The 13,336-nt window shown below is 38.1% G+C and overlaps 1 protein-coding gene across 1 annotated transcript in view; it reads right to left on the bottom strand.

Annotated features, from left to right (window-relative positions):
* Window positions 1-1,212: 1,212 nt before the first annotated feature.
* The window catches only part of LOC145767152 (uncharacterized), a 37,723-nt gene continuing 25,599 nt past the window's right edge, over window positions 1,213-13,336 (bottom strand). The window contains exons 2-4 of the mRNA XM_082578915.1: window positions 4,851-5,156; window positions 4,155-4,583; window positions 1,213-2,542 (exon numbers count right to left, since the gene is read on the bottom strand). Coding sequence (XP_082435041.1) covers window positions 2,109-2,542; window positions 4,155-4,583; window positions 4,851-5,156 — 1,169 coding nt within the window. The 3' untranslated portion in view covers window positions 1,213-2,108. The remainder of the gene's footprint in view (window positions 2,543-4,154; window positions 4,584-4,850; window positions 5,157-13,336) is intronic.

Here is a 13,336-nt window from a genome sequence, read left to right as displayed (position 1 = left end):
CAATCAATGATTTTAAAATAGCAAAGGACAAGGCAATAAGAATGAAAGCCGCTGGGGAATGTGAGGTACAGGAAATTGCGAAGTAGCCTATACGTGTGTCATACGTCGCCTGCTTTTGTTTGGTCATCAGAGGTGGCATAAATGTAAACATTTATTAATTATTTATCTATGATTCAATGCATTTATTCTTTTGTACGCAATCCCAAGCTGGGTAGCTTGTTGATGCGTAAATCATGGCTAAGGAAGAGAATTAATAATAACTATCTTAACACTGGTAGGATAAGACCAACATATGTAAGACAACACCAATGCAAGAACTGCGTGCTTTTTCGTCAAAATTAGAAACGTTCACACCAAGTGAGCAATTACATTCAAATTAAAAATCGCTGAGTGGAGTAATTGAGTAATTTTAAAAGGTTTTGAAAGGAATGACAGAGCAGTTCTTTTCACCTTGGCGCACCGCATGGTCATTTCAATTTCAATGTAGGTTGTGGTAACCGATTAAGGAGACCGTGTGCACGCTGTACCAAGGAACGTAAGTTCGGCACCTACTGACAGCACTAGGGTGCGTCCAGGAGCGGATCCAGAAAATAAGCTAATCTTGATGAAGCGATGTCAATAAAACTCGATAGTCCGCTCCGATAGCTCAGTTGGTTAGCGCGTGACTTCATGGACGAAGAACTTTCAAGATCAATCGATTCTCGGGGCGTGCGCTTGAGCAACGCACTATAAGGACTGCTTTCCATTCAGTGGCACCTAATGGATGGAATATTTCCCCGGCAACAACACTTCAACAATCGGAAAACTTCACTCTGTCAATCTCAGTAACCGGCCCTGTGTCAAGAGCCTTTGCAAGTATGCAAAACTACCAGGAATAACCTATCAAGGTTTTGACAGTCCGAGGATAAACATTGGAAACCAACCAAGGCAAAACACAATGATGTGTAGGTTCACATTATAATCCGTCCTTGCAAATACAATAACTTTTATGTGTTTTGGGGGGGGGGGGGGATCTAATGAGAGTTCGAATTTGGCAATGCTAAGAAAGCCCAAACGTTTGGTTGCTTTTGGTACGCTAGCAGTGCTCGTGAGCAGATTACTTCTGAGGCTACACTGACGCAGCCAACTTCATGGCAAACTTTCTGAAGTTGTGTGATACCTGTGTTGTGGTTTTTACTTTTAACAACTGGACACAAATCCATAGCATAGACATGAGAGTAGTAAGATTTATTCATGGATTCAATTAAATGAAATGGCAAAGAGTACAAACACAATTTGAGGTGAATGAAGTAAAATATTCAAGTCGAAAAAAATCAAGAAAACGAATTCAGTCATTTTCACGTTCATTCGACATCGCAAAACGATGAATCGATGTAAAAATAGCTGCAAGTCACCAGTGAAATGACAATCTGGTAACGCGAACAGTGACAATATACTGCAGATCGGAGCGGCCTGAAAAGGACCAAATCCAAATCTAGGAACCAGCCTCGGTCAGCGGGCCTAGAGCTGACCATGCGACAAGGATATATTTTGAATACAAAAAGGAACACTGAAAATAACAGTAGAAAGTTAAAAAACAAACAAAAAAGGCCATCACACAACAGCCACCTTTCACGAAGGTCACATACAAAAGTGTTTATAAACTTTCTCTTTCAAGCTCGCACGTTGCTTAGCGACAGTTATGATGACATCACAATCCCTACACTATGACGCAGAAGGCAGTGTGGTAAGTAGTAGTTAACAAACATCTCAGCCAGGACCCAAGATAATTTGGTTATTTCAGGACTCCTGCTTTTCTTGGTCATTTCTGGCAAGCCTTAGCAATACACAACAACATGCCAATTTGACTTTGTCACAATGGCTATACGCACAACACAGTTCGATACACCTTAATCAAAGGCAACTCCTTTCGTTAAGACACCTTTTATTGGATAACTGTATAGCCAGTCTAAAAAATATTCTATCGTTACGTCGTTAAGCGTTGAAGCAACGCAGATTGTCACAAAATTTTCGGTCAAGGTGATCGAGTGCAAATAAAATAAAACACAAAAGCACCAGCGTGAACTTTATAGTAAACAATATTGCTCTCTGCCAACGCACTTCAGCTTTCATAAAGACGAGCTGCGAAGTCGCGAGTAATTAAAACTGAAAGGTAAACAACGGCACATGGGGTTAGGAGACGTTGTGGCCGAATAGGCCCTTTTTCGTCGGTCTCCGCCTCCGCACGTCGCCGTACGAGTGACGATCTCACGCCAAAGGGCCAATAACTGAGTGTCCAAATCAGGTGAAGGTACAACAGCACTTGGATTGATAGATTCATCACTCCAAGGTTCAAGTTCACAGCTGTAGTTAACCACCAACTTAACCCGAGGGGTCATCTCAGGTGATTGTGTTGGCTTTCGGCGGCGAGAAGATCGGTTGAGTTGACGCTGTTCTTCAACCAAATGTTCGAGGTTGTATTCTTGTAGCCTATCCATCTTGGCATGGATTTGCTCAGGCGTCAACACGTCTGATTTAGTTGCCACGGAAACGACAGGGATTTCTGCAAAGGAAAGGACGAAGATTAGCGCAAAGAACCTTCCAGTAAAGAAAAAGTAAATTAACACCGCTACAGTGGTATTAGTGTTTGGTAACACACATTTTACCTAAGCTTGTGTTACAGCAATCTATTGGCCTATCAAGAAGCCATTTAGCGCTTCAAGGTGCTGGGGATTGCCGAGCAAACAATTCAGCGATGTTCTGCTCATAGCTTAGTTTCTTTATTACGCATAGCTCACAGGACAGCGGTTGGAGATATGGCTACGAAGCTCACACAGCGATGCGCGCGACAATTGCGCGCACATTCACTACTGAGCCATTCTGCCATTGCGAGGCTACCTGCAGGGTTGCCATATTGGCCTTTTTACGGCCAAATTTCAGAAATTTGGCCTTTTTGAAAAGTGTTTGGCCGGACAATTTTTGTTTGGCCGTTTGGTCTTTTTTTGGCCTTTTCTAGTTTCCCGATTGGCATTTGTTTGGCCTTTTTTTCTTTTTGTTTTCATAGTTCTTTTGGTTATCCCTAGCAACAGTGAAAAGTTTTGGTGTAGCGTTTTACATCATGCCCATTTCAAAGACCTTGCTAGCTATGCTTTAACATGTCTCTGCATCCCTGGCAGTAATGCAGTAGTAGAGAGGATTTTTCATTACTTACTGCAGTGAAAACAAAACCACGAAACAAAATGCCGACTGAGCTTTTGGAAGCGATTTTGCTAATTCGAACGGACATGCTGCTGAATGGAAAATTTTGCACAAACTTTGATGCCAGTGCCACAATGATAAGGTGTTTCATATCTGATATTGTTTATTGTGAAACTAGCAGCAACGAAATGGCAGAGGCGCTAGCATTCCTAGAATAAGGAGTGTTCATTGTGGAAGGATGTTGGACATAAATGCAATTGATTTCTCTGATTTTACAGTGTTGGGTGTTTAATGTAGCCTACAAGTAATTTTAGGCCTATTGGGTATAAATATTGTACATATATACTATTTCATATTGCATCAAACAAGTGATATGCCAATATTAACTCCTTTTTCCTCTGCTCACTAGTCACCAGGGTCTCACTGGTGGATGTTAATGGCTTTTTAGTCTACAGGATGATGCTTAGCTTAATGTTATATACATATTTCAGTTGTATTGTAATTGTTTCCATACCTATCTTTTTGTATTTTATGGATTGCATTTTTTCAGGAATTTTACTAAGCAATTCTTCTTTAACAAATAACATGTAGAACAATAGAAACTGGGTAAATATTATCTAATTTGTTGTTGAAAGTAAGTGCAAAAACACCACTGCTTTCAACAAAGAGAACAGAATCGCAGGTTTGGCCTTTTTTTCTATAATTTGGCCTTTTTTGGGGATGCATTTGGCCTTTTTTGTTTTATTAATCTGGCAACCCTGGCTACCTGCTGCATTAGGGCTGAGCAATTCACTACTTTTACAACATCCCAAAGCAAAATAATCAAAACCCATTGTGTTAGAAGGGTTTTCACATTCTAACAATTTGCGTTTAATCCAAAACCTGAGCTTTGACTTAAATCAATAGCTTTTAAACTCCAGGTTTCACAAAAAACTGCAAAACTTTTATGCAAAAATAAAAGAAAACCCAAAACTTACTGTTGACAGATGAATGCTTGGAAGTGATGATTGCTTGTTGAACCAAAGACATGAGTCTTGTTTGTGGTTCTTGGTCGAGAGCAGCAACATTTAGCACAAGATCGATTCTTCTGTCTGTGCCCGTGATTTTGTGATAGCGTTTTTTAATCAGTTCTTTGGACATTAGCAGAACACAAGGAATGCATTTGGCAGGAATTCTTCCTTCCAGGACATATCGAAGGATGAGAATAGCATGGTCGTCAGAGTGAATGTCTTCAAAGCCTCTGGTGTCCCAAAAAACAACTTTCCCTTCAGTTCGCTGTCGAGATTTGCGACTGTGGAACATGACGCATTGGTCGATGACGTGATTTCTACCGGGACAATAGCGCGCTCTATCCCTCCACTCTTGTGTCAAGGCCATGTTCATGGAATTGATTAGGGAAGTTTTTCCTAAAAAAACAATAACAGTTAACTATCATTTATCGTACGAAGATGAAATGTCAAACAGCTACCAGCAGCTTCTACAAGAAGCGTTAAATGCCAAGCTATAACATAGTTATAATACATAAGTTTTTATAGTTTGCGTTTGCTATAACTACGTCTTACACCGGTACGTTTTAAGTCGCCACAGTCTGAAACGCGGCTTTTTCTATGCAAAAAAATATGAGAAGCTTAAAACCTTAAATACAATTATTACAAAAAAAAAACTTTTCTTACCTGCACCTTTTGTTCCAACGACAAGTACATTGAGGTTCGACTCTAAATGGCTGAAGCAGTTTTTGATTAATTTTCTACTTCTTGCATTTGTGTCTCCTGCAGTAGAAGGTCGTTTTGTAGCCGACCCTGACTTGATTGTGTCAACTTCATTATGATTGAGATCCAATTCGGGTCCCTCTGACAAAAGCTTTTCTTCACAGCAAACATTCGATGTATTTGGAGCCATATTCTTTTCAGCAGTTTGTTCGCGCATAGCGGGTATGTTGCGAAATGGCCCGGTCTGGGTATTTATAGAGAAGCCGAAGCCTGAAAGAAAAAAGCAGCTATGAGAAACATCGAAGTTATTCTCTTGTCGAGTGAAAACCAAAGAGAAAAAGAAATGTGCTGGTTAGCTGTTAGCAAGCTGATCGGGTTTCGACCAGTGTTGGCGTCAAACATTTCGAGAACAATTGGTTAGAGATAGAAAAGCAACCCTGATGGCTGGGTATGCCCTTTCAATGGCTACAAATATTAGGTTCAACTTTTATTTATGCCTTTAGAAATGCTACAAAAACATTCGAAATAACGCATCAAGTCTGGCAACACCCTGGCACCTACTTAAATCGTAAGTGCAGCAATGCAAAACATATCACCATGGACTTAATGAACTCGTTGTTCAGCTTTAGAGCTTTTAAAGTTTTGGGTTTTCAGGATACAAAAGTTCAGCATTTTAGGCCAGGGGTTATTCAAAACAAACTTTGCAATGCTAGCAATGCTAAAACATATTACCATGGACTTAATGAGAGCTTTCAATGTTTTGAGTTTTCAGGATACAAAAGTTCAGCATTTTAGGCCAGGGGTTGTTCGAAACAAACTTTTATGGGTAGGAAACTTAATTCACCAAGAAACTCAATTTCGAACAAAAGGATTGAAATAAGCTAAAACAATAGCCTGGTCTAAAATGTTAACAATAATGAAACTCATTCAAAGAGCATAACGCTAAGCTACAATCTATAAATTTGTAGAGGTACACAAAACGAAAATTCTTAAATTTTGAAGTAACACAAATCCTAGTTCTTCACTACGACAGTTAATTTGAACGAGACGATAAAACAAACCAAAGTAATTTTACATTGAAATAAAATTTTGTATCGCACATTTTCGTGGTCAAACAACCCTACGTGTAGTTTGCTACTAAACACAACAGCTACAGCAAAAATGTAAACAGCAACAATTCTGTTTTGACTGAAACATGATGAGATTCATCAGAAAGTTGATTTCAAAACGAAACAAAATGAAATCTTTTCAAACAAATTTATGCTGATCGATTGTAAGCTTAAGTAACTGAAAATTCTTTAAATAGGCTATACATCTGACGTCGCTTCAAGTCCAAAACAAAATGAAATGTTTGTTTTTGAAAGGAAATCATGACACAAAATTGGCTGTTGGTTTGGATTTGAATCTTTATCCTCGGACTGACAAACCTTGATAGGTTATTCGTTCCTGATAGTTTTGCATTCTTGTGGAGGCTTTTGACGCAGGGCCGGTTACAGAGGTTGACAGAGTGAAGTTTTCCGATTGTTGAAGTGTTGTTGCCGGTAATTATTCCATCAATTAGGTGCCGCTGAATGGAGAGCATTCATTAACATGCGTTGCTCGATCACACAACCCGAGAGTCGAACCAGCGCTGCTTGATCTCGAAAGTTCTTCGTTCACGAAGTCACGCGCTAACTAACTGAGCTACCAAGGCGGACGTAACACCTAGCGGGCGGACGTAACTTCTGGCCAACAATAAAATGTTATTACTTTTAAACTGGGTACATACTTCTAAATCTACATGAATGCGTTTCAAATGAAAAGTATTTTATGTTCACAACTTAACATGCGATTGGATTATCGTTGCTCATATCATAGCTATGTTCCGATCTTACATCGGTAAAACCGTTAAAACTCGAGCGTTCAAAAAGGAGTAAAAAAAGCATTGCACAGTTCTCTATTAGAATGACGTGATCTGCAAGATTCCCCATTGCACCATATGAAGTATTTCGATATATGCAAACATGATGGTAAAAAAGCAAGCCTCTGGTAATACGATACTACGGCAGAAAATATGCACAGCCTAAATGTGCCATTGCGACATCAATACTGGATCAATCGACAAAAAGATTTGTGGAAGAGCTTTTGCAAATTGTGATTGCGACTTAAAAAACAAAAACACAGTTTTAGCAAGAGAGATGACGTCACCTCTCCTTTGAGCGTGGGCATTGGGCAAGCTCAGGCCTGCTATGATTTCTTATTCAAACAGCATTCTGGCAACATATGTTTCTCGCGAGTCGTTGAGTTGCACCAGAGAAGTCAATAATATTCTGTGTTTCGAAAAGCAGCTGTGCAATTCAACGTAAAGTGAAAAACACCAATTTAGCTATTTCTTTAAAAAATAAATTACGCCATGGCATAACTAAATGTAAATAGACCAGAATCGAACGGATTTCCTGGCTAAAAAGTTAGTGAATTGATTCAACGTCTACAGACGTTCAATTAATGTCAAAATTGTATTAATTTTGTGAACTGGGCTACTTATCATAACAAAACATCTGTATTGTGTAACGATTGACTTATTGTTTGTGTCAATACATAGCGATGCGTCTTCGAATATGAATTTTAAATATACCATTGAAGAGCTGAAGCTTATCTTGATTGTTTTCTCAGCTTTAGTAGAAAAAAAATGTTGCTTGCTTCAGAAAACGAAAGAAGCAATTCTTTTTATGTCGTTCGCGACGAAATATCTCGCTTGGCAGACGTGTCGGACGTTCCTCTCAATGTGAGGAGTGATATCTTCTTCCAGCGAATGCAATGCTAATTAACATGCCCGCAGTCCACAAGATCAATAGTTAGTATAACACCCTAGTATTGTACCATACTACGTCGGCCAAATGGCCCAGCAAGTCTGCGTGTCTTGGATGACGTCATTGAACACGGGCTGCTCTCCAGCGACCCCTCAATGTTCCAGACAACAAATCAGTCGGTTTTTATATTGATTCAACGTGTACAGATGTCTGTGACGTTGAATCAATGTAAAAACGACTGATTAGTTGTCCAGATGCAATTTGTAGGTCATATTCACATGGAGATTTGGAAAAAATAGCACTATTGGGGATGATACAGGGAAAAAGAAGCAGAGGTCGACAAAGATTAACTTGAATCAATGGGCCACAAACACAACAGTCAAAACGAACGATTTTGTAAGAATGGCAAATGACAGAGAAGTTTGGAGGACCATGATCGCCAACGTCTGTATCCGATCAGGCACATAATCTTCATCATCAGTTGTCTAGGGTGGTCTGGGAACCATCATCAGCATGAGATGGACCAAGGATAGGCCCTTGAGGTCAAAGACTCTCACGAACGTTGCTATTAAAGGCATCCCATTTTGTAGGTTTTTAGTATAGTCACAGTATTTCAGTATACCTCCATAAACTTTGTCGACAGCTTTTTCGAAATCCACGTAATTTAAAAAGCTAATATTTCTTGTTAATCAAGAAAATGAAATATCTTCTATTATTTCTTGCTAGGTTCTTTTGTTTTAGCTACATTCCTTAAAACTGCAACCATAAATGAGTTTTGTTGACATGTTATTGTGATAAAAATAAACGCAATCAAAAGATTCAATTCTACATAAATACTTTGTTTATTTTCTACACAGGCGACACAAAATAAACATTGAGGATAGGAATCTTTCGGGAGTAAACGACAAATGCTAAACAGCTCTGACATCATTTTGAAGGAGTTTGTGGCGCAAAGTAGAAGCGTAACAAAGTGTATGACTATTTATAGACATTTAGTGATTGACGTTTTTTTGGTTCAGTTCAGTTCATCACAAATTTTTCAACACTGACAGCTTGTAGGTGGGGCAACTGCGACATTCGGAAACGCTCGTTTTGCGTCAGTTTATGTTGAAGTTATGAAAACATCAGAAGGCAACAGTGTTGCAAATTCAATCGCATGACTCCCAAAAGAAAGAAGTCTCAAAAACAACCGTATTTCAAGAGAAACATAACTACCCTGTATAGCGATGTCCTTGCATTGACTTGTGTCTTGTATGTGGGATGGCGCAGAGGATAAAACGTTGGTTTTCCAATAATGTGGACTTGGTTCGACATCGGTTGTTGACTAACACCGCTCACCTCTACCCAGGACGAAAGTAAGCATAATTGCAATAATAAAACACTCCACATTAGTGAACGCAAATTCTTCCTCTTATTTTGCTTTGAAAGTTATATTTTCACTTTCTTCATTTGCAAATACTCGACAACGATATTAGTCTTTAATAAAACTTTAATACCCTCGATCCCTGACGACTATACTTTGTTTTTTTTTTGTTTTTTTTTTAATTACAAATGACCTAATTGAGAATATTGTAGTGTTGCCAACACATTAATTAAATTGAAAAAAAAAAATTGTAAAATTTATTTGCAGTGAAAAAAATTACATACCCAGACAGTAAATCAATCGCTTTTACATTGATTCAACGTCTGCAGATGTTGAATCAACAACGATTGATTAGCTGTCTGGGTAGTTTTTTTTTTTTTTTAGTTTGAAAAGCCGCATTGAAAGGTTTCAAGAACAGTAGTTTGGCCATCCCTGATATATGCCTTGGTCTTAGGTCATTAAAATTATCAATGACGTTTAGCCAACAAAAATAACTGAATTAGCTTCACCAGGGAGCCATGCTATCAAATCGATTGTTAGTGCCGGTCTATTTTAGGTGAAAAATTATGTCTTTTTGTTCCCAAACAACTTACAATCTTTGACACACTTGAAATAATATTGCCAATAGCCTTTAATTTAAAACTGTACTGTACCAAAAAAGTCTGCCATGTCAGTTGGTTTTTGCTTATTACTCAGAATAAAGGGTGCTACAAGTTAACTTCAAATGCATTTATTTTCCATCAATGAGTCAATTTAGAATGCTGGTCGCCGGGTTAATGACAAATAAGTTATAATAAACGAGAACCGGCCGGCATTATCGATCGAAGGAACCTATCAACATTAGTTTTTTTAACGTTTGCAGACGTTAAATCAATGCAAAAAGAACCAATATTTTTAACCAGGATGAGAGGACAACGTTGCGAAACTCTTTCAGTCACAATATTGCGAAATACCAGCGCCAACGGTTGCCAGGAAAATCTCGTTTCCATGGCAGCACATGGGCAAGATTAAAAACATCTGCGATGCTTCGTTGTTGCGTAACAAAGATGAGATGTTAAAACAAACGATAACGAAAATTAAATCGATTTTTCTGTGTAAAACCATTAAACCATGCCATCGGTTTTTGGTCTATATTTAACCCTTGAAATAATTTTTGTTGTCGTTCAAGAGTCTCAAGACTGTGGTATACGGTGCCTTTACTTCACCTTCTTAAATGACTGTTTGTGAAGAATCCAACGTTTTAAACGTGTGTTAAAAAAACTTAACAGGCCTACATCTCTTTCAAGTAATAAACCTGCTTCTGTGACTACCATACTCTGATTTTTTTCGTCATTATCAGCCACTTGTCGAAGCGATATACATTTTAGCATTGTCTAGCATAGTGACGACATGTTTTATTTTTAAATAAATTTGAATGTACCCAACAACTGGTTGAACAGCCCAGAAATAACAACACAAGAGCGCTGAGGATACAATTGTTTCGGTAGACGTTGACATCATTGGTCATTTCGCAATGTGATTAATCACACTTTGGAAGAAAATAGTCATATTACAGCATACGTAAGCTAAAAAGAGTGCTTATTGAAAACATATCAAAGCACTCATAAGAAATCGGAAATGAGAAAACATAGTAGTTCAGTTCAGTTGTTTTCATTTCTGATCATCACACCGAAAACAATACATGTCAACATAGCAGAGGCTGCAGAAGCCCTGGAAAAAGTAATACAAGCAAATGTGCTTGCGTGGTTATTAAAAGTTGCAACAATAAAATAACAACGCTTGAAACTGACAGAATGGAGATTCAAATTCTTGTAGATGCAACACCAGAATACGATTGGAAGGGATGCATGGCGAAACGGTTTCACAAAGGGTTAGAAAGTGGTTGGTTTGGCACTTATCGAAAACATGGAGCTACGCCCATGGCAGTTAGCTATGGAATGGTTTCAACTCGGTGTTGCTGGGATTGTTTGTCATATAATTTATTGTTTATTTTTCGTTGTGATGGTCCGAAATAAAAACAAACTGAGCTGAATTTCAAGAGATCAGTTCAATCTACCTTCTGTTTATTCAACGAAAAATTTCAATCCAAAGACAATGTCCAAATTTTTGTGTTGTTGTAGCCTATTTTGCATTTGTCTTCTTTCTTCTTGTATTTATGTTTACAGCATTTTTTGTATTCTTTACTTAAAGATTGAGTTGCAACAAGAAATTTTGCGACGATTTTAGAAGTGTTGTTGCGATCGATCTATACGTGCTGACACCAACTACCCGATGATTGGAAATTAGAAATACTGGTCATGTCAATCGTCAAGAACTGTAGGTACCATATGATACCCCCGGGGGTTTAGAAACTTCATATACCAAACTGGCTAAAACCGTCACATGGGAGGAGGGAAAAAATATAAAAATGGCGTTATATCCTAGTTACAGCATATAATATCATACATTTGAAGAGTCTCTCCATCGTTTGTTTAAGTACATATCGTTCCATTGAATTTACACAGAAATTTGCCTACAAATTGTGTAATCCTCAATTACGTCATTGGCGATTGGCAAATAATCAGCTGATTGAAAATGCTGAACAGCTTCTCACGAGGTTACTTCGTTTTGTTGCTTTACTCTCCAAGAACGCCGCCCATTGAATAACGAAAATACAAACTCAGCATTGCGAAACATGTTTGAAAGATTACCTCACACAGACTGAAAGAAAATTTCAAACTGTCCTTGCACTTTAATCGCTTATTCAGCTTCCTGACAGACCCAACGCAGCCGCGGTAATTTCTACAACAACCGGCTTACGAAACGATATTTCGCAATCTTTTTGTTTGTTTCTTTTTATGAGGTAACAACGGCGTCGCACAGCTGACCGCTTCAAACCGGTTAGCTCCGCTACAACCCTTGTACTCGTTGTCAGAATTTCGCAATCCCAGCGTTGGATCGGTTGTCAGTTGACACGCGAAATTACAGCAGCCACGTCTATCGTCGCAGCTAACCCTTTTGACTATACATGTGGCAGAGATTCAACGTTTTTTCACGTCGCTTTAACGTTTGCAGACGTGATTCAAACAATTGTTACCACTCGAAAATGCTTTTTACTTACACAGTTTATTCAAAAAAGCAATTATTTTTAACTATCGTCTGGCTGACGCTATCTCCGTATGTTCTTCTGACAACAATTTTTTTTGAGTAGGCTGGTTGGTTCCATGTAAATTTCTTCCACTCTTGCCAGCCAGACCTTAAAAATGTTTCGCAATACCCAGCCATCTATTTCAGTAAAAGGTTTGTTCAAAAATAGCTGGAAGTCGTTTCGCTTCGAAACACGTTAATGTGCATCTTGCTGTCAAGTCAGCAATAAAGATTATCCAATTTCTGTAGAAGTCAAAGGTCGAGTGCATAGCTCTGTGAAAAATAAGCACTGTAATTTGTAAAAAAAGGGTATTGCAACTCACCTATTTCCAGACACGTTAATTCTTTGCAAAATTATGTTTGCTTTTATCCGACAATCTGTAGATTGAAACGGCGATAAGATAGGGAAATGATGGTGAAACTTAAATGACCTTAATCCAAACTTTGCGAAATATTACCTGAATGGATAAACGTGAAAGAACAAACGAACTGATTTAAAGGTAAATAAATACCGAGCCAATCTCAACCACAGTCCAAGACGTCTTACAGTAACTTTGAACTTCGGGTATCTTCTTTCAAAGCTGTTTTTTTTACGAAACTAGTTAAGAAAAAGTATGCACAATCAGATTCAAGGAAATGGTGTTTTGAAGAACAAGTTCGTACGAAATTGACAAATAGTTTTTATAACTTTTCTCGAGGCACTTTCAATACATTATTAAAATCTTTCATCTGGGTAGCCGTCTTAATCAAGTTAGATTTGTAGAGAAAATATTTTTTTTTATTTGAGTTTCACTACAATTTATTGCAATCAGACAACAATAAAGGCAAACTTAGGATTGCGGATTTGGGCCAAAAATAATATCAAGACGAAAAAGTGGTGTGAAAAAACGAATTGTTTCAAGAAGTTTCAAAATACTTGCAGACCTTCATTTAATGCAAAAAGATTCTTGCTGACTTGACTAAAAGCACTTAGTAAAGTGAATACAGCTCTATTAAATCGCCGAAAAATTACCACACAATGCAAACTTATTTCTTAAGCTTCGTCAGACATAATCTAAAATCTTGAGTGAATTAGATCCTAATCTTTTTTGGATGTACTTCACTGTAAAAGGTCCGGGTATGTAATTGGGTGTTGATGTTTAAATTTCTTGTCCGCTTGAAAGGTTTGAACC

The sequence above is a fragment of the Aplidium turbinatum genome, chromosome 3 (assembly GCF_918807975.1).
Source record: "Aplidium turbinatum chromosome 3, kaAplTurb1.1, whole genome shotgun sequence".
NCBI classification, from domain to species: Eukaryota; Metazoa; Chordata; class Ascidiacea; order Aplousobranchia; family Polyclinidae; genus Aplidium; species Aplidium turbinatum.
Note: the sequence above shows the minus strand (reverse complement) of the source record. Positions and strands in the feature narration are given on the sequence as shown.